At 45.7% G+C, this 27,176-nt stretch overlaps 1 protein-coding gene across 7 annotated transcripts; it reads right to left on the bottom strand.

Moving 5' to 3' along the window:
• Positions 1-1,659: 1,659 nt before the first annotated feature.
• Positions 1,660-26,649, bottom strand: SOHLH2 (spermatogenesis and oogenesis specific basic helix-loop-helix 2). 7 transcript variants are annotated; one of them, XM_039914907.1, is made up of 12 exons: positions 26,589-26,649; positions 20,444-20,661; positions 17,473-17,534; positions 17,284-17,388; positions 16,803-16,905; positions 13,304-13,405; positions 10,927-11,074; positions 10,694-10,785; positions 8,287-8,408; positions 5,788-5,829; positions 5,564-5,600; positions 1,660-2,894 (listed from the first exon to the last, which is right to left on the bottom strand). In XM_039914907.1, exons 1-12 carry the CDS (start codon positions 26,637-26,639, stop codon positions 2,744-2,746), a joined length of 1,233 nt encoding a protein of 410 aa, XP_039770841.1. In that variant the 5' UTR covers positions 26,640-26,649; the 3' UTR covers positions 1,660-2,743. The 7 variants fall into 7 exon arrangements, with proteins under 7 accessions (XP_039770841.1, XP_039770839.1, XP_039770844.1 ...); XM_039914905.1 differs by lacking the exon at positions 26,589-26,649 and adding an exon at positions 26,393-26,467; XM_039914910.1 differs by lacking the exon at positions 26,589-26,649 and adding an exon at positions 26,393-26,467 and having other exon boundaries at positions 5,564-5,634.
• Between the last annotated feature and the right edge of the window lie 527 nt (positions 26,650-27,176).

Below are 27,176 nucleotides of genomic sequence, written 5' to 3' on the forward strand. Positions count from 1 at the left end.
GACCAAGCCTAGTCCAGTGAAAAAGCTGTCCACCTCCCAACACGCCTCTTGCATGCTTGACCTTGGCCTTCAAAATCTAGGCAGCAACAGATTTTCATGATAAACTGCCATAATAAGAGGAAGTTACATGCATCAGCTTGCTGAATGGTTGCTATATGATGCAGTGCCTTGCTGATTTTTCAGGGAGAAAATATGGATCTGTGCAGTAAACAGCAGCTTTGGAATAAGGAGATGAAGGTTTTCTTTGCCTTCCAAGATCGGCTTCAAGTTTCCATGGTGACCAAAATCTCCAGTTCCCAGTCTCCGATGATCCAAAAGGGAACAGTGTGCTTATTACTTCCTCTTTCACTCCCTTTTGCAGGCAGATCAACTATACGACAGAATGGAGGTGATCGTCACCCAGCACGTACAGTGGAATCTTGGTATAGAAAACTGCCAAGACTTTATCCGTTCAAAAGGAAATTTTAATTGACCATTGTTGGTGTGCAGATAAAAATGATGCTTCAAATCTGATCCAAATAATAATGTTGGTATTTGTATTTGTTAAGCGCTTACTATGTGCCGAGCACTGTTCTAAGCGCTGGGGTAGACATAGGGGAATCAGGTTGTCCCACGTGGGGCTCACAGTCGTAATCCCCATTTTACAGATGAGGGAACTGAGGCACAGAGAAGTTAAGTGACTTGCCCACAGTCACACAGCCGACAAGTGGCAGAGCTGGGATTCAAACTCATGAGCCCTGACTCCAAAGCCCATGCTCTTTCCACTAAGCCACGCTGCTTCTCATCAATACTCAACCCTTTCTAATCTAAAAGAGTACTTTGGAAATCTGAGCCAATATCTGTGGCTCACTTGTTCCTAAATTGTTTAAAATATTGCATCAGATTTAGTATTTTGAAAATAAACTGCACCTAACCCTTCACTCAAGGTGGCCCAGTTTACACGTTCAGATGCCTGCAAATATATTCATCATCATTTGGCAAAAGTTTCACTGGCTTCACTTTGTGACCCTTTCCCTACAACTCCCCTTCTCCTCATCAGAAGGTTTAGAGAACAAATAACTTCGTATGGCCAAAACCAGCAGAGATTCTGCCCGAACACAACTAAATCACAAAAACCAACCTAACTCCTCCCACTTTCAATCAGTCAGTCAATCGTATTCACTGAGCTCTGAACTGAGCGTGGAACACTGTTCTAAGCGTTTGGGAGAATACAATACCTCTTCCCTATTCCTTGACTTTAATTCTATGTCATCATTTATGAGCACTGGGTCAAATGTCCACTTGTTGACTATATACCTCTTAGGAGGTTAGGCAGCAGTTATGGATATCCAACAGGATATCCAAGTTGGAGAAGAAATTCTCATTCTGTACCTCTTCAGGTATGATGAAGCTTCAAAAACGTTTCAACTACTAACAAACCTACATAAAACAATATCTCTAGACTGAAAGCTCGTTGTGGGAAGGGAGCGTGTCTGTTTACTGTTGTACTGTACTCTCCCAAGCACTAAGTACAGTGCTTTGCACACAGTAAGTGCTCCATAAATACTAGTGAATGAATGAATATTTACTACCTGCAGATATTTAAACCCATGCCGTTTTCCCTGAAATATAAAATATCTTCGATAGTTGTTTCAGCAGGAAAAATGAAATTACAGAATCTGAGAGGATAGGTTGTTTTATTGCATTTTCGAGGAAATCTTAATTTAGTCCCTAAGAGTGGCATAAACTTTGCAACTTTTATCATCTTGCAAGATTTAGAAGGCGCAAGGTCACAGTTTGTCTGATTTGGGTTAAAACACAATTTTCACCTAGGCAAAAGATGAACATTTACCCCAGTGATCAGAGCCAAACCAATGAGTAGGGAGAAGGTCTTCAGAGGTGAACTCATAATTATCTGGCAGAATCAAGTGCTTTAGTTTTAAATTAATTTTGGAACAGTCCCCTTCCCCCAAATCTAGACTTATCCGATGTTTATGAAAAACCTATCAATTCTACAATTTTTACTTTCCTAAAGAAAAATTGCAAAGCCAAGCAAGAAAACTAAGTCATTCTCATTCTTAAAATCACTTTTAAACGTATCAAATGAAACTTTTGTTAAATTGGACTCATTCTTTAGGAGGAAGTTCTGGTCTGTTCTATCTTAAATGTTTCTTAGCTTCAGGGCCAACCACGAACATGCTTATGAACAATAAAAGGTGGGAAGAAAACTTTAAATATCTTAGGAATACAATTAATTGACAGTACTAAAATCAAACTGCATTTTTTCTTTCAATTTAAACACATCTCCCCAGTATGAAGGGCATATGAGGTCCTGGGTGAGAGAGAAAGTAAAGATATCAAACCAACCCTGGGCCAGGGAATAAAAATCAGGAAGTGAAATAAGATCAGGCAAACTACTTCCAAATTGCTGGGAAATGCACAAAGTAATCAATGGCATTTCATATTGCTTGTTATGAGGCAAAAGGCACTTTTATGATGAACACATTTTGACATGTGCTCTTTAAGGCTTTGCTTCCAGGGGACAGAGTTGGCTTCTCTCTAAAGGGCACCGGGAAACAGGAACTACTGATTTGCTCTTATTGCAGAATTAAATTATTTGCCCAGGGGTGATTCGACGTCGGTACGGAAATGGAAGGCCGTATCCGTGAGCCTGAGCTCGGGTGGGAAACGATGTGAGTGGACCACCTCAGAGTGCTCTTTCATCTTCAGAGGAGCGGGCGTCCGGAAAAGTAAAAAAGATAATCTAAACTTCTTCAGGTTCCACAACTTGAGGGTGTCCTTGATGAGTTTTGTTTTTCTTCACGAATAGGCACGTGACAACGGAATTGTTCTCTTCTTCTCCCCCGATCCTCCTTCCAGCTGGGCCGGCAGTATTAATATGACTGAAACAGTCCCTGCGGACGTGAGATATAAGCTCTCTTACTCCTACGACTACGGCCGGACTGTGGCCGGGTTTCCAGGGCCCAGACAAGGGGTTCCAACCCTACCCGGGGGCACATCTGGGTTTCCACATCCCACTCTCCCTGGCTTCAGCTCCGGCTCCAACTTAAGCTCTCTTCCTCTGAGGCTTTGGCTTTCAGGTTCTCATTTTCTGCTGAAGGAGACCCAGTGGGGACTCTTGTGCCAGCTCTTGCTTCCCCTCCCTGCCTCCCTCACCGATTAACCCCTCAGAGCCTAGCTGTGGTGCAGAGCGATGGCCAACATGTTAGGGCCCTCTGGTGCCCCCTCAGAGAAAGAACGTACTCCTGGCCAACTGCTGTTCTCATTAGAAGGCCTATCTGGGGGGATCTGTGATTTTAATACATGGAGAGGTGCCAAAAGAACTACAGCCTGTAAATCATTCATGGGCCAGCACACATTAAGAACAACAAGCTATCACATCTACACCATTATAAACACATCTGTCTAGGAAACTCCTCGACTATGCTTCATCACCCATCTATATCTTCAAAATTCTATTGGGATTATTAACACAAAGTGCCAGCATGGGCACAGACAGCCCTCTGGCGCTGAGACGAGCAGATGAGAAGGCCAGTAGCGCCCCTTTGCCGCCACGGCACTCGAGGACTCACTCCTCACAAGGCCAGGAACCCAACCAAAAGGCCTGGGGACGGAGCCCTGGTAGCCAGCCCTTCCTTTCCCTTCTGCTGCAGCTGCATTAGGGGAGACCAAAATCCTCATTCTCAGGAATCTCAGTCAGCCCTTACCAATGGGGCCTCCCCTTCCCTTTCTTGCCAACCAAGCCATGTAGGAGAGAAGCCAAGTCGATGGGGGCGAGGGGGGCGATGCTGGGGCCAGGGGACTCAGGAGAGAGAGAGAGTGCAGAAGAGACCGTGAGGGAGAGAGAGGGAAAGTGCTATGGCCCAGGGAGCCAAAGATGCAGTAATGCTCGCCTCTGTTATAGCAGAACATTCTCAGTGCCTAAACCTCTTTGCTGGATGAAAGGAAAAGGTGCCGATGGAAGTGGGAGGGAGTCAGAAGCACTGAGGAAAGAAAGGATATAGCTTAGCCGGGAATGGACTGGTCAGTGGAAGGGAGAGAAAGATGACCAGAAAGGAAAGCAAGACCAGGAAAAAAAGGAGGCAAATGGAAAAAGAATGCCTAAAAGAAAATCACAGTAAATAGGGTGAGGTCAGAACCAGTTCAGAGTGCCTTCCGCTGTCCAGGCTGCCTGAGGGCCTGAAATAATGGGCTAGCCTTGGGAGAAAATGCTGAGGAGTTAATGCAGTGTGAGGAACGCCAATCGTGTGAAGGAAAGGGGAGGGAGCCAGGGAATTGAAAGTCAAATGGCAACCAACCAAAAGTACTTGCAAAGAAACACAATCCACTCTACACAGGATAAAAAAAATTTGAGGGAAGAAACCCTCCAACGATGTAGGAAGAGAGGAGAAGAGAAGAACAGGAATAGAGAAAGTAGAGAACACAGTTTCTGCACCACTGCAAAGAGGAATGTTTCCATACAGAGAGCTGTCCCTCACACTTGACGATATCATCGCTGATGGGGAAAATATCACCGTCGTCAAGGGGGCAAGATAGGCAAAAAGGCTGAAGAGTGACCAAAAGCCCTCAACGACCTGGCCGGATGAAAACTCAGAGTGCTGGTTTATAGCTCCAACCATCCCTCGCATCATTGGCAACAATCGTCAAGCCTACTGGCAGGCAGGGGCTACGCCCTCCCTGTCACGCTCCCAGAGGACAGCCAGAGTGTCCCCACTCCGTTCTCTATCTGCCGATAAATGCAATCCTGGAAAAGTGAAGCCAAGGAACAGTGACAGCCTTCAATAAAAAAAAGTATTTGGCAGGGGGCAAGGCTTTCCTTGATCACTTTCCAGCTTATCGTTCCACCACATTCCTTCCCACTGGGGAGCCTCTTGGCCTTTTAGAGGATAGCTGGCAGAATACAACAGTCGGCAGCCAATCAATAGTATGTAGCGACTGACAATTGACTGAACTGCAACTGGGGGACTTTTCAGGAGTTGTGGCGTTGCAAAAACAACAACAACAAAAAGACTGGCATGCTTGAAAAGTATCCCAGAAGACTGTGGACACACTGTAATACAGCTCCTCAGGTTCGGGACTACATCAGTGAACCACAGCACCAAAGAACGGGTTAAACAGAACATGCCCTATTTCACTGGACAGTCTGACCCTGCGCTGTTAGAATCACACAAAGCACTTTCAGCTCAGACACAACTCGGCCTGATGATCAGGCAGAAGTCTTAGGGGTCTGGGAGGACTTCTCAGAGCAGACACATTTACTTAAGAGCTGCCAGAATGCAGGTCTGCTGATGGTATAGGATGCTTTTACACTGTTGCTCCCTACCGCTCTCCTGAACCTGTGCCAGGTTGTAGGTCTAAATCTACACTGTGGTTCTGGCTAATGATCTGTTCCATAGCCAATCCTGACAGATCCTGACAGTGAAATTCTGAAGCCTACCTTCACTTTGCGAACGGTGAAGATACTGAGCAATAAATCCCCTGCCTACTTTTGTATCAGATAGCAAAAGAGTGATAATAAAAAGCAGGCTCATTTATCAAATAACTGGACAAAATTAGGACTCACCGAGTATCTGCGAGGTGCTGGACCGGCTTGGGTCGACCTGGAATTGTTGGAGTTAGATGGAAATTCAGAGACTGTTGGCATAACAGATGGAAAACCAATTGAGGAGTTCTGATTTGTTTTGGCAGCTACTTCACAACAAGAGACAATTTGGGAATGGGAGTTGACAGGAGGAGAGGTATGGAAGGAATTGAGAGAGAGGACTGCAGGGGGAATAATGGTCTTACACACTTCACCATCAGCAATTTCTGAAGCAGAACTAGAATGTCCTTTAATAAAAAAGAAATAGAAAAAGGGGGGTATTAGGATACATTTCTTACTTTAAACCTCAGAGCTTCAAAACAACTTGCAGACTTTCATTTACTATGTGAAATGGATTTTTCCATAGCTATATAGAGACATTGGTAAGAGAGCAACATATATATTTTTAAGGAATTCAAATAGGGAAAAATCTGTGCCACTACAGTTTACTTTGAGATATCATTCGGGGAGGGAACGAGGAGGAGAAAGAGACTGAACTAGGTGTCTCAACCTTTTCAGTATGAACCCTAAGAAAAGAACACCCAATAACGTTTTTCCACACAACATGGAGTTTTGATGGGAACTTAGTTACCAACGGGCAGAGAATAGGCAATAGTGAGGAAATCAAATGCATAACTATACCATACAAGATCGGATATCTGACTACTTCAAAGAAAATTCTTTTTTTTTTTTTTTTTAAATCCTCACATTGTTAACAATTTAACCACAGGCAATATTATCCCGAACAGCCTGAATATCAGGAGAGGTAAAATCTGACATGAAGCTATATGCCCACTTCTTTCCTTCTTTTAAAACCCAGGAGTTCAGAATTTGAAACTTCACAGTGCTTTTCTTTTTTTTAATTGTTGACGCAGTTCACGGAAAGTCGGAAAGTTAACCTTGAAGTATCTTCTCTCTTTTGTCACTTTCCCTTTGATAATCCCAGTCTTCCAGAGCTATCTCTCTAAGTGACACAATAGGAAGAGCTGCCAGAGCAGAAGCCGATAATCTAAACCTCCCAGGATGTGAGTAGAAGGCTGATTCAGAGTCAGTGGGGAATAGGAATCGATGGAGATGCTGCAGTGGGTTCCTCAAACAAGGGCCTGAGACTTTTGCCTGTGGGCAACTGACATTCATCTGATCTAATCTGTGCTGATTCAATCACCCCAGTGAAGAAAGAAATATGTTCACATTCAGCCAGGGTTATTTTAAATACATTAGCCACGGCTTTTCAGACTCGCTACTCTTCCTACACAGGAAAAAACTAACACCTCTGGATTGGCCAGAAGGGGTGAAGGGGAAACGACAGTGGCTCGCATTCAGTCAAACCTCAGTAGTTCTTTTTCCTCATGTATTTCTCTAGAGAAAATTGTTTACATCCAAGAGGACGCTTCCTCTCCTGATTTGAGAAGTATAACCAGGGCCTGGCTGGGTGTAATTAATCAATGAACACTTACTGAGTGCAGAGCACCGAAACTAAGCACTTGGGACAGTATAATACACCAGAGTTAACAGACATGTTCCCTGACCACAGAGAGCTTATGGTTTAGACAGGGAGACAGACATTAATATAAATAAATAACCTGTAAAGGCAAAGATGCTTTTGGGAAGATCATTTTGGGACCGAAATTCCACTTGGGGACCAGATCTGAATGGGGTAAAGTAAACTAGCCTATACGCAGTTGGGACTGTACCGTGAGGGGATGATAAATAGTGCCCTGGAGTCTTGTCTCACTAGCCTTGCCTCCAAACCTGCCCCAGGGATCTCCACACTGGCTGAGCTGACTGAAAAGGGGTGTCGCTCCTCCAGGAGGCTCTAGAAAACTCATCCGGCAGCCAGAAGGGGAGGGGAGGTGACAGTGCAGAATCACCAGCCCACAGGCAGGGGCTGTCAATCAGGGAGATTCCCCAGTCAGTCACAAGGAAGACTCAGGATGCTAACCTCAGGACAAAATTATTTATCTCCATGCTTTCAGTTTCCAGTTTCCCCCTTTGCCGAGCTGAACTGTGTGAGGGTTGGGGGAACGCAAATAGCAACTCTATCATTAGCCGGCTAAAAAGTCACACATTCAAGACAGGGTCCAGGAAGTGTTCGTTTTGATTAGCCTCTGCCAGAGAATCGAACCCAGAATCGGACTCATTACGTAAAGAGTAATATGAGAGAGGAGAGAAGAGGGAGCAGGTAGTTATGGAAAGGACTGAGGCAAATTCATCTTCAGTGGATCTTAGTTATTAAAAACTGGAAAGGGCAATTTGGGAATAAGGAACTGCTCATTTTGAAGGATTATGCCATTAAAGGAGTCTTTCTAAAGGCTCTCAGATGACGTTTCAAGAAGACAGACTCAAAGTCTCTGAGAACAGAACATAATATCTGAAAAGTATCTATCAAACCATAAAAAGACACTGTTTGGGGGAAATGAATAAATGGCTGAATATTTCTCTGTGGTTTATGGACCAATAAAACAGCCTGTTCTCATAGGCGGTAAATCGATCGATAGATGGGATTCACTGGTAAAGGAGCCACTTGGAACCCAACGCTTCAGAGGGCAGGATAGCACGCAAAGCACATACAGCTCTGTATGCACTCTGTTGGAAGGTCAGCAATTTTATTTCCAAACTCATTGTGTGTGCATCTCAAGGCCCCATTCCTACAGTATTTATTTTCCTTTTCTCTTGCTCAAGCATACGGAAGCCGGTAGCATTACCTTTCAAGACTTCATCCAAAGGGTCCCCGAACGGAGGGACGTTGTCTCTGTCCAAGTGTTTATTCGCCCACAATCCCATCTCTCTTCTAGAGGAAGCGGTGTTTGTCGATTCGTTGCTCTCCCTGGAAAGAGAAAGAAGAAGAGGTTGATTTCGGTCGCTCTCACTGGCATTCTTAAAATAATCTGCCCAAGAATTAAGGTGGCAAGAAATCCAAACTGCCCTGAGCAAATGGAATCAAGTCCTCCAAATTATCATTCTAGGCTCCTCGCTCTAGGCTTCAAGGCTCTACATCACCTTGCCCCTTCCTACCTCTCCTCCCGTCTCTCTTTCTACCACCCACCCCGCAACGCTCCGCTCCTCTGCCGCCCACCTCCTCACTGTCCCTCGGTCTCGCCTATCCCGCCGTCGACCCCTGGGCCACGTCCTCCCGCAGTCCTGGAACGCCCTCCCTCCTCACCTCTGCCAAACTGATTCTCTTCCCCTCTTCAAAACCCTACTTAAAACTCACCTCCTCCAAGAGGCCTTCCCAGACTGAGCTCCCTTCTCCCTCTACTCCCTCTACCACCCCCCCTTCACCTCTCCGCAGCTAAACCCTCTTTTCCCCCTTTCCCTCTGCTCCTCCACCTCTCCCGTCCCCTCCCCACAGCACTGTACTCGTCCGCTCAACTGTATATATTTCCATTACCCTATTTATTTTGTTAATGAATTGTACATCGCCTTGATTTTATTTAGTTGCCATTGTTTTTACGAAATGTTCTTCCCCTCGACTCTATTTATTGCCATTGTTCTTGTCTGTCCGTCTCCCCCGATTAGACCGTACGCCCGTCAAACGGCAGGGACTGTCTCTATCTGTTGCCGACCTGTTCATCCCAAGCGCTTAGTACAGTGCTCTGCACATAGTAAGCGCTCAATAAATACTATTGAATGAATGAATGAATGAATCATTTCACTGGTCACAATCTCTGAAATATTTCCAGTTCCAAGGTCTGGGCCTGAAATTCAGGCCAAGGTCCGGGATCTCAATGTAGCCATGGGATGATGGGCATGGAGCTTGAATGGAAATTCATGAAATACCGGGGGGACTTTTTGTGGGATGGAGAAACTTGTACAGGAAAGACGGGTTCCATCTACACGAAAAGAGACCACACCACTAGCACTAAAAATGAAAATGAGGGTGAGCAATATACAAACTAGCAGAAATGTAGTGTGTACAGAAAATATGAAGCCCCCCACCGGCCCTTCCTTGGGAGGGAGGTTGCTCAAAGGCATGGAAATCCAGTAGGCTATTTAGAGAAAACAAGGAGGGCAAATTGGACTGTCCTCCAATGGGAACAATGATAGGTTGAAAAATCAGCTGAAAAAGTGGAGCCAAAATATAAAAATGCTTCTACACTAGTGCTAGAAGCCTAAAGTTTAAGTGGATGAGTTGGAATGTTTGACAGCTGGCAGGGATCTTTATATATTTGGAATCTCTGAGAAGGAAGAAAACTAAAGCATTACAACACTGCCGGGCTAGGAAAGGGTGGACAGTAAGGGGAATGTGGCACTCAACAGGAGGAACAATATCAACAACTGGGATTAAAAAAAAAATTTTACCAGACAATCTGCTAATTGAAAACTCCTCCAAGTCAAGGATCATGTCTACCTATTCTCTGTACATTCCCAAAGGCTTAGTACAGTGTTCCGAACACAATAAGGGCTCAGTAAATAGTACCAGAATACCACTGGAAGAACATGGGTGGAAATTCCATGCAGAATCAAAATAGTGTAATAAGATTATATCAAGATGACGACTGTGAGCAGGAAATGTGAGCTGAGGTAAGGAAAACTGCAAAACTAGGGCAAGTAGTAATAGTGGGGAGACTTCAATTATCCTTACAAAAACAGTGGCTGAATGACTCATCTGGACAAGAAGTGGAAGCAAGGCTTTGGGGTGGAATAAAAGACTGTTTTGGAAGAACTTATTCTAGAATCATCCAAAAGAAAGATTATTTGTGGAATCCAATTCTAAGTAGTGGCCAGGGCAGATTTTAAGAAGCGAGTGTGGGAGAGGCACTCTGCAATAGTGACTGCCAAACTATTAAATTTCATATAATAGTTGCTAGAGGGGAAAGGCCAAAAAAGAGTCAACCTAAGCCTACCAACCTACCTGCAGACAAAGCAGGTCTAGCATTTAGTTCTCCTGATTCCCAGCAGCCCCGCCCCAGACTCTACCCCCAAACTGTAATCAAAATAGTAAAAATGCCCAGTCTCCGATAACTTAGGTGCCAAGCGTTTTTCTTAACCGTAACTGAGCTTTCACTGGTGCGAGCCTCGTTGATTTCTCCTGCCTCTCTGTCAGTAGACCCTTACCCCAGAATCTACCCCAACATTCTGTTTCAGCCCATATCTTTCAATAAATAGTACCTTGAAGTTATCACAGCGCTTGGTGGGGCTGGAGGTTTAAACACTTGTTGTATCTTACAAAATCTTTTGTTACTCTGAAGCACTGTCACGATCTGAAAAAATAAATAAATAAATAAATAAATAAATAAATAAGTAGAAGTCCACAGTCCTAGTTGACCCCCCTCAAGATATTTTCTATACCATTTACAGTATTCTTGACACAAGCTAAAACAAAAGAATTCTAAGCAGAGTACCTGCGCCATTATGACTGGAGGTATCTTCTCTTGGATACACTTCACATAATCAGCTGTAGCCTCTAGAACAGAAGCCACATCATTCTTCCTTCCTTTTATATACGGCAAGAGAGCACGCAACTGCTTGCAGCAATCCTTGATCCGTTCTCTAGTTAAAAGATGAATAAACTGGATATAATAGGTCCTTGGGCTGGGCCACGTGAGAAGCATTAGCAACCTCTATTAAAAAGGGGCTCTGCAAAATAAACAGACTCTGGACACAGACTTGAGACCTCAATTCTCCCTTTGCACCACAGTAATTGACAGCCAATTCTCTGGCCTCAACTGAAGGAGGAGAGTCACTGGTTCCTCTGCTCAGGTTAAATTCCAAAGAGAACAACTATGCCAATAGCAGGAGGCCTCAGAGCAGGTGGAAGGTTAAGTAAGAGCAATATATATTTCCCGGGTCAGCAATTGTGAACCAGTAGTGCAGGTCACACATACTGTTAGTGTAAACTGCCGACAGGACACAAAAGACCTGTCATGGCTTTGAGCTGATAAAAATGGAATACCGGCTGAAAACGTTTAAGCCCATCTCCAAATTGGAAACTGTTTATTTATGCACAGATACTCCGAGGCCACTATCAAAGCAGAAGTCTCCTCTCCCCTTTACGTAGAGCAATTCCAGTGACCACTGAAACCCAAGATGCCTTGGTGTGTGCCATATTCCCCAGAAGGTCTGTGGAGATGAGGCAGGCTCCAGACGTAACCCAGCGGCTGGTGGTTCTGGGGTTCCGCGGGATGTCCGAGTCTGCTCCGGAAAAGTCCAGGAGTCCTGGACTAAATCAATCGCTCAAGCCCAGACTCAACTCCCTACAGGGACCCCAGAACCGAACGCTTCTCAGGCCAGGGACGATCCTCCGCTAGACTAGACTCCCAGGGCCCACTTGGGTCTGACGTGCGCTTCGGTGTATTGACCAGAACTGGACTGGCCTTCGAGGATACGGAATGAGACAGAGTTCACGGGGACATTCTCCCCAGGACATCTGCTTCACTGTGGGAGGCCTGGAAAATACCCCCACACCGGCATGCAGGTCACCCTGGCTTACAAAATACCTGAACAGTGCAGCAGTAGCAGTATTCTGGGAAGCACACATCTACTTTAGGGATGAACACATTTTTCATTATTTCAAAACGCTACAATACATCTCTGAACATCAACTGCATTCTCCTCATGGGGAAGTACTTGGTTATGAAGTCCCACCCTCACAGTGCCAGCCTTCATCAGGAGTTATTCAAAATGGACTCAGCACTCTTTACCCTATAGCTGGTCCAATGGAAAGAGGACGGCTCCGGGGATCAGGTTCCACCTGGTGGGATCGCACCATCGGTGCTGAAGGTTTGGAACCAAAGGACCACCAAGGGCATTCTGTGAGGCGGACAGGCCAGCAGGAATAGATGGACCATGAGGGTGGCAAAAACTACAGCTGATTTTGTACCATGACCCAACCCCACACATTTCACTCCTCTAATGCCATCAAGCTCACTGTACCTTTATCTCATCTCCATTGCCACTGACCTCTCAATCACATCCTGCCTCTGGCCTGGAACGCCCCCGCTCTTCCTAACCAAAAGACCCTCCCCACCTTCAAAGTCTTATTAAAAGCATATGTCCTCCATGAAGCCTTTCATGCTTTAGCACTCATTTCTTCTCCCACTCCCTTCTGCATCACCGTTGCGCTTGGATTTCTCCCACATCACCTTTCCCTCAGCCCCACCGTACTTATGTACAAATCCATAGTTTATATTGATGTCTGTATTCCCCTCTAGACTGTGAGCTCACTGTGGGCAGGGAACATATCTACCAACTCTGTAATACTGTACTCCCCAGCACTTAGCACAATGCTCTGAACACAGTAAACGCTCAATAAATATATGACTGATGGATTGCCACAGTGCCTACCAGGGGCCATTGCCTCCTGGGTCAAGGCACTTAAGCACAGGATCAGCACTGGTTATCTCTTTGAAATGTCGGCCCATTGAGTACACTTGCTACATTCAGTGTCTTGGCGGGGAACATGTTGCCTTGGCGGGAACATGTCTAGCAAGGACAGGAGAGTAGGAGTGGTGCCACACAAATGCTTAGCATTACAATCCTTCAAGCGGACTCTTGGTCCTGAAGTCTTAAACCCAGGACTCACCACTGTTCCTAACAGGAGACTCGACCATGGCCACTAAGGGCACAGGACTTCTAACCCCTCCTATGGCTTTGTGGAACGTACTCTCGTTCAGCGGTCCCTATTCAGCTCCTACTGTGGCTCATCTTGGACAAAGGATGTCTGTCACGCTGAAATTTTTCTCACTACTGAGGAAAGCAAATAATTGCATGTAAACTCACCTTCTCAGCTTTTCCTTGCCCGAATGAAGAAGGGAAATCCTTTTGTTCTTCTTGGAATTATGTACTGATCCATTCCCAGCACCGTTCCTTATCAATTTGGAGCTGGACCCAAAAGAAAACCACCACAGAAAAGAGAGTCAAAGGGAGTATGTGACAGGAAGAGAATCTTCCACAAAGAAAAGAAAGTAACACTCAAAGGACGTTCCCCCCAGCATCTGGATCACTGTTGGCATGGAAATATCAAATGGCATCATCTTATGCAACTCAGCCCCTAGGCTTCCTGCCAAAATAGTTTGCAAGCATTCCCAGTCTACTAATTGAACTCTCTGCTTTACGAATTCAAAAGATTGTCTGACTAAATGAACGCTCATGATGAGGAAACGAGATTCTTTCAACCATTGATCGATCACTGGTATTTACTGAGCATTTAACTACGTGTAGAGTGCTGTACGGAGCACTTGGGAGAGAACAATTTAACGGATTTGGTAGACTTACTTCCTGCCCACAAGGAGCTTACAGCCTAGAGAGGGAGACGGACATTAAAATAAGTTATGGACATGTACAAAAAGTGTGGGGGGTTGAGGGTGGAGTGAACAAAGGGGGCTGATCCAAGAACAAGGGCAACACAGAAGGGAGAGGGAGCAGGGCCTTGTAGGGGAAGGCCTCTTAGAGGAGATGTGATTTTAATACGGCTTTGAAGTCGGGAGAAGAGAAAAACGTTAAAACTTTTAGGCAAACCGATCTCAAAGACCATACACTCCTCAAGGGCAGGAACTGTGTCTACCAACTCTACTGTACTCGCCCAAGCACTTAGTACAGTGCTCTGCACACAGTATGCATTCATTCTATAAAGACGCCTAATGGACTGGTTTCGGGTTTTTCATTATTGTATAATAGCACTGATCTCTGGTGCGGTGGTGGCAGGAGGCTGGCTACGGTGGGAACACCGAATGTAATTTAGACACAGAAACTAATAAAAGAGAATCTTGATTTCTTTTCCTGGTTTTCTGCTGGCTGCATCCTCATGAGATACGCATAGAAGAAGGTTAAAAAGAAGTTCAGATTGGGTATGTTGGTCATAGGCTCCTATTTCCCATATTAGGTAGCTAATGTTAGGATTTAATACCAGTATTTGGTTAAAATTGAAAGCATGAGACTCTAAAACATCAGATTTAGCTAAGGCAAACAGGTGATTGGTATCCGCATTTCTCCTGATTACTGGTCCAGTTGTCCATCTGATTGACAGGGGCTACCTGAGAGGCTGATAAATCTCTGTTCTCCCGCTCCCCCTTTGACAGTCCACCTGGATGTCAGGACTGCCTTAAGACCCTCCCTGGACACAGACTGCATCATCATTTCTCCCTCATCATGTGCAGGCAAGAGAAGCCATTGCATTTGATTCTGGTCAATAAGTTAGCAGGCAATCAGAATTTTAGCAACATTTTTCTGGTCCCACATAGGACACCCAAGGAGGAGGCTGGGACTCTTTTAGGCAGGAGGTCCTATGGAAGAGAAGGGTTGGAAAGAATGGTCGAAGATGGACAATTTTTTTGTGCCTTGGTTTCTCAACCTGTAGGGCAGGGGGATATCACGGACAGAGCGTGGATCTGGGAGTCAGAAGGTCACAGGTTATAATCCCGGCTCTGCCATTTGTCTGCTGTGTGACCTTGGGCAAATCATTTCACTTCTCTGTGCCTCAGATCCTGCATCTGTAAAATGGGGATTAAGACTGTGAGCCCTACATGGGACAAGGTCTGTGTCCAACTCGATTCTCTTGTATATACCCCAGAGCTTAGAACACTGCCTGGAACATAGTGAGCACTTAACAAATGCCATAATTGTTACTAATTGAGAATGTAAAATACCATTTGCACTGAGGGGGAAAAGGTCCCTACTTAAGCACAACAACCCTAAAAGAGAGGGATTCCAGGAGACCATACACATTCCCCATACTCCTTGGTTGCCACGGGAAGAGATTTTTCCATCTGGACCCCAAGCACCGGGCAGTACAGGCTTATACTGCTTCCCCTAGAGCCTCGCTCTTGCCTGCAAAAAGACCACAGTGCTAAGTGCTCACAGATGGAGACAACAGGGCTGCCTGCCTGCCTGCCAACTGACCAGGTTTACCCACCAGGGTCTCTAGGACTTTCTGCTTGGCCCCAGCACAGTATCCTTGGGCTAGTCTGAGACCATGGGGGCCCAATGGATGGTCCAGAAGAATCTGGAGAAAGGGAACAGAACCCTCCCGCTACACCAAAGGATTTGGCAGAAGGGGCCACCTGGTTTTAGTGCTTAGCTGTCCAAGAACCAGCAGGGAAAGGGCACCTGAGTCCCGTGTCTCCTGAATTTCCCCAGGGTCACTCTCAGGTCAGGTGTCCTCTCCATCCCCTGAAGGCCAGGTCTCTGAACTGTTCGCCTATTTTTAACTTCTTTCCCTCCACCCCAGAGGCTGCTTATCTCTAAAACTTCCTGCGGTATTGTTGCTACTGCAGTGTGTTTGTGTGTGTGTGTGTGTGTGTGTGAGAGAGAGAGAGAGAGAGAAAGAGAGAGAGAGGGAGAGAGAGAGGAAAAAGAGAGAAGGAGAGAGAGAGAAGAAAGCCTCGCCACTGCACTACACTTTTTGATAAGTGAAACAAACAAACAAAAAAACCTCTCTGATGCCTCTGCTGGGCATCTGGCAACCAGCTACTTAGAAGAAAGTGGAAAACAGTGAAGTGGGAAAAGTGCCATTTTTCTAAATGAATAGAACTTCTAGGTTAGCAATTTTCCCTTAGCCGCCGTTCTATTTTAGAAGGGGCCGTGAAGGATGAGGGAGAGCAATTACCAGCTCCAGGTTGGGAGATTTTAGCTACCCCTCTGAAGTTACCCCTTCTCCCCTCATTCCTGTGGTATTTCTGTTATGTCCGTGCCACTCTCTCACCTCAGGGTGCTGTCACCCGTGGGGTGATCCAGGCTATCCAAGCAGAGGCATAAGTGGATGGAGATGGTGGCCAAGAGAAGCAGAGCAGGTGACCCTTCAGAGGCCAGGTGATAGGGGACCAGTAGCCATTCCAGACTCCTATGCCGGAGGCCAGCATAGCTGGCAGAATGATCTAGCTGACTCCCCTAGGGCAGCAAATGATAGCAGACGCCTGCCCTAGACACCCCCACCTCCTGAACACCCCATCCTTAACCTTGGGAAATCTATTTAATTGCTCCAGGCTTCAGGTCAATCCTGGTCAATCTGATGCCTGAATCTGGGGACCTGAAGCCTGTGGAGTAGATAAGTTTCTTCCAACAGGCTAAATGCAGTCTAACATTTAGCCTTCAGGCTCTTTTCCAGCCCCTCATTCTCCTAGAAATTGCCAACGGGAAAATAAAAAACTGCTAAGTGCACTCTTAATTTACCTGCATCTATCTTATAGCCTCATCCTTCTGACATATTATTGATCATTTAAAAAATTTACTTTAAAAAAAGTGTCAGAGTCTTCTTGAGCTCAGAGAAGTACAACAAACTAACCCACAAGTGGCTAAATCAGTGATAGAGTGCTTCCGGCTCGAATCGCAAGACATCTGCCGTGACAGTTCAGGGTTTCCTCCTGGGCTTTTACTTCCATCCTCATCTGAAATTAAAAGAAAAATATATTCAGTTTGCCTTCAGATCTGCTTTAGAGTTCCAAGAATTGACAATAACTACACAAATGTACACGTTCTAAGCAGTACAGGAGTTGGGTCTTTTCAATCAACAGATTTTACAGTACTTTGTTTCCAAAGTCATAGGTTTCCTCCTCTTTTGTTTCCTCCGGAAAAAGAGTTCAATGAATCAAAAAGGATGGTGCATGAAAAAAATCTACGTCAGACAGAGGAAAACAGATGTCATTCACCTTTTTAAAGTCAACTTATTCTACTCCAATCCACTACTGAACTGCGAATCTATGGCATACCCAATGAACTAACATTTTCAGAATCAGAAAACCCAAGTTCCCTTGTTCCCCACTTACCAGTATTTGACAAAGCAAATCTCCAGTATTTAACCACAACATCCAATTTTTCCAGTGTAAGAGGTTCAGTTAAGATAATATCAGCTCCATGCCCTGAAATACAATCTAAAGATCTCTGGATTAAATGCTGACCTTAGGCATTTCATTTGGAGAAAAGAAATAAAAGTAATAGATCTGGAAGGTACATACCTTCAAAATTTACAGGGATAATAAACACAAACAGCAAATGTATATTTTTCTTTTTTCTGAATCTAGGGGGGAAAAATAAAGTGATGAGATCCATCTGGAAGTCTCAATTCAAGGATTTAACTTATTGAGCATAAAGTAGGGGGATGATTTTCTATGAGCAATAAAAATGCATTTAAAACAAACCAGACATTTAAAAAACAATAGATGATGAGTTAAGCTGAATCCCGATCACCTGGACTAGACGAGTAATAATGTTGGTATTTAGTGAGGGAAGCAAGGAAAGAACAGTCTTTCCAAGTGGAAAGAGCATGGGGTTGGGAGTCAAAGGACCTGGATTCCTATCCTGGATCCGCCACTTGACTGCTCTCTGACCCTGGGCTAAGTCACTTCACTTTTCTGTGCCTCAGTTACCTCATCTGCAAAATGGGGATAAAGACTGTGAGCCTCATGCGAGACGTGGACTGTATCCAACCTCATTAGCTTGTACTTACCCCAGTGCTTAGTACAGTGCCTGGCACATAGAAAGTACATTACACATACTTTTAAAAAAGTCACAACTTCTCTGATCCTCAGTTCCCTCATCTTTAATATGGGAATTAGGACATGGACTGTGGCCATCCTGATTGTCTTGTATCTACCCCAGCACTTAGTACAGTGCCTGGCACATAGTAAGCCTTTAGTAAATCCCATTAAAAAAAGATGAGAGAAGTCCAAATCAGTGATGTTTTACTGAGGCTGGAAAGTGAAGTAGGGTGAACCTCAGAGTGTGGGAGGGCTCGGGAGTCACAGGAAACAGCACGTCTGGTTCAAACATGTGGATCTTGTGGAAAAGGTGGCAAGGAGAGGTAAAGAGAGATGAAAAGATGGGGAGGGAGGAATGGAGTGGAGTGTGCCTAGTGGGAGATAATAGCATGACGTAAAGTAAAGTCTACCTTACAAAAAAAATGTACATATATACATCTTACCCAGTTATTTTGAATTTCCTTAATATGACATTTTAAACTTGCACATTCAGCCACAAGTCCCAATAAATGGTCACTACATGTCTAATTCTACAAAATCAAATAACAAAAACTGCCAATAATAAAATATATTAGGATTGGGGCATACGGATTTAATGCACTGGTTATTCTCATAATCCAAAACTCATATAAGTCAGCAACTTTGCCTTTTTATTAATCTAGAATCAATTTCCAACCAAAAAAGAGTTCTCCTCCAGTAATGTAGCGATTGTAGATTTGGATAGAGATGTAACCATTTATCAATAGAGTTCCCAGAATCCACTACTATGGCTGTAAGCTCAGCTGTTCATTCATCCCCCCCCCTCCCCCAATCAATAAGCTAAATGAGAAACGAGGGTTCCTAGCTTGCAGGAGCATTAAGATAATGCTTTGGATTCTGGGATTTTAATGGGGGCTTTTGGTAATTTTTTTTTCAACATATTTGATTGTCCTTTCCTTCCCCTCCCTCACCAACTGCAAATGTTTCTCAAACTCTTCTCCAAAACATAACTTATAAAAAAAGGACTCATCTGAGATCCTAGAGTTATCCACCCAACTCAAACCTAGATCTAATTCTGCTTCCGTTTCTTCCTGGAGTATGCAGTGCACACTTCAGCTTGAGACCCACCACCACTGGCCTTTAGCAGTCAAAGGAATTAGATGGATGCACATGACTTTACAAAGGAAGAACTGTAAGCTAGGCTGTAAGGTTGCTGAGGGCACGATATCTATCAACTCTGTTGTATTTTACTTGCCCAGGCACTTACTACGGTATTCTGCATACACTAAGCATTCAGTCAATATCAATAATTGACTGATCAAATCAGAGGCTCAGTCCTTGGAGAGTTTACAATCTAAATATGACATATTAATTCAATCACATTTATTGAGCTCTTACTATATGCAGAGCACATTGCAATCAAGGTTTTTCAGAGATCTATGCATACAAATGTGAAGAGGTTACTGGATTGACTGGGTAGCCAAGGAATATGTTAATCCAAGCATTTATCCTAACCTGCCTTGATTACTCAGCGTCAGCTGAGTCTTTGGTCTGGCCTTTATTGAGGAAGATATTAGAGCAATTCCTACAACCAAATTGTTTTTTTGAGACACACAAGTTAGGAGAACTGGAGCAAACTAGAGGGGCCACAAACTGTTAAACTAATTATGGTATTTGTTAAGCACTTACCATGTGTCAAGCACTCTTCTACGCACTGGGGTAGTTACAAGCTAATCAGGTCATACACGGTCCCTGTCCCACATAGGGCTCACAGTCTTAATCCTCATTTTACAGGTGAGGTAACTGAGGCACAGAGAAGTTAAGTGACTTGCACAAGGTCACACACCAGACAAGTGGCACAGTCAGGATTAGAGCCCAGATCCTTCTGACTCCCGGGCCCAAGCAAAACAGAAAATCACTGGGGACTAGTGATTGGGACCTAGAGTTCTAAATAGATTAGACAGAAGCTGGGGGATACTGTGACGATTCACCAGGCAGTTCTTATACAATTTCGAGACTCTAGCCCTTAACGGTGGGTGGCATGGATCGCCTATTCACAGGCTCCACTCCCAGATCAGCCCAAATCATCAATTCAATGGTATTTATCGAGTGCCTAATATGTGCAGAATACTGTACTAAACGCTTGCACAAGAGAACCATTTTCTACAAACAGCCAGTCCTTTCCCAAGCTACCGCATCTTACTCCTTCAGTTGGATTTTTGTATAAATGGAAAGGCTGTAATTAGGGAAAAAGGATTCTCTTCAAATCAGTGCAGCAAACAGGTGAGTGTGAACTAACAGAAAGCAAATGCCTTCTGAGACACACTGGGTACACGACCCCCACCACTCGTCAGCCCCATTCTGCACATCATTCAAAAAAATACCACTAAGTAGAATTAGAACTGCATCTTTTTCTATAAATAGGACACGGAATAAGTGAAACATACTTCAGTGTTTTGGGGGTGTTTACCTTATTAATTTGACGGTTTCTAATTCCTCTACAGTTGGTGATGAATTCATCTGCAGGAATACCATGTTGAATGTGTAATCATCCAAAAATACTGCTGCCCCTTTCACATCACTAATAGTGATAGCAATGCTGGCTGTTTCTGAAAATAATCTCTGAATGGCATTTGCCGTGTTCCCAACAGCAGCATCTCCTCCAACTAATAGGAGGGCTATTTTGGCCTGAGAGGAAGGGGAAAAAATGCAATTACGATTCAGGTCCATAGAAAATTCACAGCTGTGAACGAACACATTCCCCCCCCCCCCCCCCCCCCCCCCCCCCCCCCCCCCACACACAGAGTCAGGCAGCAAAAGCCATTCTACTGCCTGTGCTATTTTTAGCAATAGCAGATGCTGCTTTTTTTTCTCCTCAAGTTTCTGTCTCTTCTTGCTGCAGAGGTACATTTCACACTGTGATATAGGGGATTATTTTGGCTACGCAAAACCCGATTGCCTTGCCTTTCAGAAAAAGAGTCTCTAGACAAAGGAGAGCAATACACTTCTGCTCCAGCCACTCTGATTCAGTTGAGCAGGAATTTCAGGTGGCATCATTTAAATGTTTATGCTCAGTTAATCTAACAGACACGTTGACTCAGGGGGCTTGACGGGAGGAGTGTGGTTGGGAAAAGAAATGCGAGAACAGATCATGGTAGCGGTGACATTCCTAGAGTCAAATAATTGGGCACCCTCTCCTGCAGGACTCAGGACTCTGTAATTGACAGGCTTGATACCAAAGGCATTGATCCTTGGTTCTGAGGGTTAGGTAGTTTAAAAATTAGAATATTTCCATAAAATGCTCACAGATCAATAGACTGACCCTATGATGTGCTATCATCGTCCTGGAGGTCAGGATCAGTCCAGGAGGCGCAGCCTTGGGTAGCCCTGGTAGACCCCTTGCCGTGACTCAGTGGACCAGACTTGCCCAGGTTCAGTGGGCTGGATCTGCGGGCCCAGTTCCCACCTGGTATGGGGCCTTTGAGCCCCCTTGAAGAGATTTCCAGGGAAGTTCAAATATGAACAGAGATTTAAAATTAGTGCACGTCAGACAGACCGTATCAGACAGGTGCTGCTGGGAGTTGTAGTCCTCACCTCAGACCAAAGATTGTTCTCAGACCTCAGACTTGGCTCAAACCAAGAGCAAAATTAGGGAACATACACTTGACAGTGCATACACATCTGGATACACTGTGATGCAGTGTCAATAGAGATGGTTATGTGTGTATACAACACAGCTTCGGGCACAAGGTGAGTGCTACAGTGTGAATTTATTTAACCTAGGATTCTACAGTCAGTCGATCATTCGGTGGTATTTACTGAGCACTGACGTGTCCAAAGCCCTGAATTAAAGAGCTTGCGGAGCACAATCTCTGCATTAAGGGAGAACTGGATGGACTGGGTAGAGGTTGCATTGTGGAACTCCTCTGGAAGTCAAATATGTTGCCTGAGGTAAGTCTAGGTCTCTCAGCTATAGAGAAAGTTGGCTGCTATAAGCCAAGGCTTTAATTCTTACATTCTCAATGAATTCCTGTAAATTGTAAGCTCCTTGGGGACAGGAAAGATTTCTTCCCTGTTCTAATGTACTCTCCCAAGCGCTCAGTACAGTGTCCTGCACACAGGAAGTGCTCAATAAATATGATGGGCTGAGTGAACCCCAAAGTTGGAAGGGGCTTTGAGGAAATCATCCAGCACAGTCCCCTGCCTTCACACAAAGGGAATGGCCAAAGCCAACTACGACAAATGATTTCTAGTAAAGGAGAGACGAAGTAGGGACCATCTGTTTCCCTGGATCTTCTTCTGACCTACAAGGATGAGTTAAGTGCAAGACCACAAGTAAGGAACTCCCAAACCCTTGTTTTCTTTTCAAAAGTGATTTCCCTTCATTCTCAAGTCAGAATCCCTTTAAGTTCAGAAACCTATTTTCAAATGTTCCCTTTTAAAAACAGAAATATTTTGGTATTTCAAAAGCTCCCTTCAGAGTCATCTATGCACTCTAGGTGCATATCTGCAAATTATTTTTTTGTTCTAATGTCTGTCTCTCCCTCCAGACTGCAAGCTCGTGGTTGGGGGGGAATGTGTGGACCCACTCTGTTGTACTGTACTCTCCCAAGCGCTTAGTACAGTGCCCTGCACACAGTAAGCACTCAAAAAATACCACTGATTGACTGATTATTCTGCAAGAAAATAAGCAAATGCCCAGAAGTAATCTAGGAGGGAAAAATCAAATGTAAGTTATAAATCGGTGGACTGTACATCTTTTTCACAGCATACAGAGTTTGGACCAAGTAAAATCCTAAATATAAACAACTCCCGAGGACACCTTGCATATTATAATTCACCCTAAAATTCAGTGTCAGGATGCAGTGTGATGGACAGTTCAGGAGGGAAATCTTGGAAAACACCCTGATACCACACTAGTTAAACATGCCATTTTAAGATTTAACAACTTAATTAAAACTTGAATTTGAATTTTTCATTCACCTTCAGGAAACTGAGGTCATGGGGAGTCTGCCCTCCACTGTGACCCACAGAAACTAATCTGAATACCATTGATCTAGTATGGCCCAGTATAGGAGAGAGTAATGGAAAAAAAATTCTGGGATGCAATTTGCTGCAATAAATGACTATTTTCACTTCTAACCACACATAAGCCAGAGTGACTGAGATCCTGAGTTAACACTGTGCTGGCATTATGTATGCACGATAATTTTAAGAAACAGTTTCTCCTACCTTAAACACACCCCTCTGATTCATAAACCCATTCTAACGATCCGACACCGCTGTTTTCTGATGCCACAGATGCACCCTGAAACTGGCTTTCGTGGCCAAATGCAGATTACACCCCCTTCTCTAGAACTTCGAAACACTGGACTGTCGCTTGCAGTCGGCAGCATAATAATCCTTTAATTAGGGACAGCAGGTGCTGAAGTGCTTAAAGCAAATCACTCCTGTAGTTTGGTGAGTTGTTATTTATGGCTGCGTTATCACCAAGCGCAGTGCTGACAATCGGCAGCTGCAGCAGCAAGCGTGGGGTCTGTTTTGGAGCAAATAGCTAGACTCTGGCTCCCTGGAGGCAGGGGATTTAAGCGGCCATGCCTGGAGAAAGAAAGAAGGGGCTTCCCTCTCCCACAAGCCTAGCAAAACTGTCTTTAATGTACCTATTTTAGATCTGAAGACCTTCTAATTCAACCCGAGGTTAAACCCATACCTGCGCTTCCTTCAATAATCCTAAAATGACCACTGTTTCATTCCTCATTTATGGATCTGGGGAAAACGGGTGAGCATGGTCTAGACCTTATGAAGAACACTTTAAGTTCAGGAGACCTGTCCTTGTGAATTCAGATTAGGTGGGAAAAAACCCCCCTGAGGAATCATAATATCCTACTCAAAAGGCACATTTGCTTTCTTTTTCACCCAAGATCACCACCTGTTTGGGACGAACCAAAGCAGGGAACAGAAAACAAAAAGGCAGAATTTTCCCACTATACAAAACCATGGAGGGAACAGAAAACAAAAAGGTAAAATTTTCCGACTTAACAAAACCATGGAACAGCTGCTCCTGGAATACAGTATATGATTCCCATTACAACATTTCAGGAAGGACTGGGTGCAGAAAGTACAGAGGAGGGAGAAGTGGCCTTAGGAGATGCATGGGGAGAGAGAATAATGGCCCTTTCCCCTGGAAAGAAAAAGGCTGAGAGAAGACATGAATGAAGCCCACAAAGGCAGAGACAAAGGAAGTACGGACAAATTATTTACCAAACTCCACAAGGAGGGAGAGGCAGCGCCTATTGAAAGTGGCCTGTTCAAAAACAAACACAAAGGAATGCTTCTGAATCCTGCAGATGGCAAACATATAGAACTTTTTACCCCAGAAAGTTGTCCACATTGAAAGCATTAGCAGATTCAAGGGAGATACTTCACTGACAAGGAGACCATCATAGATTATGGGAGGGGAAAATGCATGCAGAAACAGTGTAGCCTAGAGGAAAGAGGATGGGCCTGGGAGTTGGAGAACGTGGATTCTATTCCCAGCTCTGTGACCTTGGGCAACTCACTTCACTTCTCTGGGCCCGTTCCCTCATCTGTAAAATGGGTATTAAATCCGACTCCTTCCTGTTTAGACCTTGAGCCCCACACGGAACAGGGACTTTGTCCAACATGATTATCTTGTATTTACCTCAGTACTAGATAAAATGTTTGGCACACAGTAAGCACTGAATAAATACCATAAGTATTAACATTAGGGAGAGGGATGTAGGGGGAAGAGTTAGGAAACTTTAATGATACATCCCTAAATTATCATAACGGCTAAGGCACAATAGCTGGATTCTTGAAAACCCTTGTGCTAGGGAAGAATGACCTTCTAATATCCACTAATTTAATGGGTTGAAGGGGTAAGCGGCTCATGGATTTCTACCATGACTGACACCGAAACCAATTCTTATTCGGTATTATCGTTTCATCCGCCGCTAGCAGAATGCTTCATGCTCTTAACACTTGTGGTTATTTTGCTGCATTAAGTCCAAATACTTCTGCCAGAATACCTGACCTCACTTTGCGTTTTACCTAGAATGCTGTTAGGGAATTGGGGAGCCTTCTTTCTGACACCAGCTTGTCTGAACTCCATTAGGTTGTAAACTCCTTGGCCTACTTGGTCTACTCTATTGCACTCTCCCAAGTGTTCAATACAGCATGCTGCACAGAGTGAGTGTTCATTAAATACACTGACTGATTGACTGAGTGACAGGTCACGGGAAGAAACCACTTTCAGGCACCCACGTGCTGTGAGAGAAAGGCTGTGATGCCGTTAGTTCTCCTTAACGTGAGGTCCTTCGAGAACACGCCCGTCACATTATAGGAGAATGGGATGAATCGTCACATGGCAAAAATACAAAGAAACACCCAACACTGCACAGCTGGACTGAGGCGGGGAAGCAAAATGGCATCTTCCTTTAACCCTTGTGACAAATGTGCACAAGTGGTTCTCCCTACACCGAATCCCATCACCCCAACTTGTGGGTTGCATGAAACCCAGAGCGCAGTTGTGCTGTGGGAAGAACATAGTCTCACATTTCCAACACTCTATATCCAGATTGCAAAATGAAAGCCACGTCCTTGCAGAGGTGACCGCACCAGGATGCGCGGCAAGGAGGGCAACTCTCGCTCTAGGCCCCGTTGCCATCATCCAACCGAATACGCTGCTGGCAGAGCGGTGGCCAGAGCCAGTAACGGCCCTCCTTCAATTTATTTAAGCAAGTAACATTAGCTTATTGCCACTCATCTCCTACCGGGAGAAATTCAACAGGGCTTCCCCGGTCTTCTTTGGCCGGGCCACAGATAGCCATACTTCTTTTGTGGACCCGTTGAGCGTGGCTCTCCCCGCTCAGTAAACGTTCAATGGTAAAGGACCGGGGAAAGGCCCCTGCTCACGCCTTTCGGCCCCAATCTGGACTCCCTCTTCAAATCTCCCAAACAACTGCCCCCAACTTCGTAGTCCTGCCGAAAACCCTCTTTTTCCAGGAGGCACAACTCAATGGTCTTCCTCCCAGGCCACATCCCGACCACCACCTCAGCACCTAAGCACTGGGGGCCGCCCGTGGCGCATAGATGCGCCTAATTACGCGCTCTAGGCACCTGTTGATTCACCTCTCCCTCTTTGCCCCCCTTCTCCTCCCTAGCACAAATTATCAGGCATCAGTGACCCCTCTGGGACTGCAAACTGTGTCTCCGAGTGCACCCTGCCGTGGGGGGAGAGGCCGGGTCCGTACCACCGTCGTGGGTGGCGAGGCCCCGCCGCTTAGGACAGGCCCGGGTTTGCGGAAAGCGCTTAGCGCAGTGCTCTGCACGGCCTAAGCGTTCAATAAATACTACCGAATGGAGATGTGGGGAGGAGGCCCCGAAGCCAGCCACCTACTTGCATGGCCAGCCGGGTGGGCGGTCGCTGGCAGGTGTGACGACCCCCGGGGACGCGGGTGGGGCGGGAGCACGTGCCCCCCCCCTCCCCCCCCGCATGCATTCATTCATTCGTTCGTTCATTCAATCGTCCCCTCGGGCAGGGCTCAGCAGCGCCCTCCCCCGGCGGGGGGGGGGGGGGGGCCGCCGGCCCTTACCTTGGCCGGGTGGGGGGGGCGGTGGTCGCCGCCGCGCGCCGGAGCGGACATGGCTGGGCTCGCACGTGCCCGGCGGCCGCGCGAGCGCGGCGCGCACCCCCCCCTCCCCCCGGCCCCGCGGCGCGTGGCCGGCGCGCGCCGGGCGGCTGGGGCTTCGCACCTGCGGCGGCCGCGCGCCGCCCGGCCCCTCTAACGCCCCCGCCTGGCGGGCGGGCGCAACGGCGGGCGGGCGCGCTCAGGGTGCACACAACACACACACACACACAAAACACACAACACCCCCCCCCGCTTATCTCCTTCCCCTTGGCTCTCCGGCCGCTGCGGCCGGTCCTGTAACACCCCCCTCCCCTCACACCCCCCTTCATTCGTTCATTCATTCAGTCGGGTTTCTTGAGCGCTTCCTGTGCGCGGAGCGCTGTCCTATTCAATAGTATTTATTGAGCGCTTACTCTGTGCAGAGCACTGTACTAAGCGCTTGGCATGGACAATTCGGCAACGGTTACAGTCCCGGCCCATTGACGGGCTTACAGTCTAATCGACGGGCGCTGGGGAGGGCGCACGTGGGCGGCTTTTGCCTTTCTAATCTTC

Source organism: Ornithorhynchus anatinus, chromosome 20 (genome assembly GCF_004115215.2).
Source record: "Ornithorhynchus anatinus isolate Pmale09 chromosome 20, mOrnAna1.pri.v4, whole genome shotgun sequence".
In the NCBI taxonomy this organism is placed as follows: domain Eukaryota; kingdom Metazoa; phylum Chordata; class Mammalia; order Monotremata; family Ornithorhynchidae; genus Ornithorhynchus; species Ornithorhynchus anatinus.

Excerpts from the sequence above, each read along its gene's own strand:
- SOHLH2 (XM_039914907.1), bottom strand. The coding sequence starts at position 26,639 with ATGTCCGCTCCGGCGCGCGGCGGCGACCACCGCCCCCCCCACCCGGCC. Across the intron at positions 8,409-10,693 it reads AGCGCTGTGATAACTTCAAG|GGAGAGCAACGAATCGACAA; the intron begins GTACTATTTATT and ends TTCTCTTTCCAG. Across the intron at positions 5,830-8,286 it reads TTTGGATGAAGTCTTGAAAG|GACATTCTAGTTCTGCTTCA; the intron begins GTAATGCTACCG and ends TTTTTATTAAAG.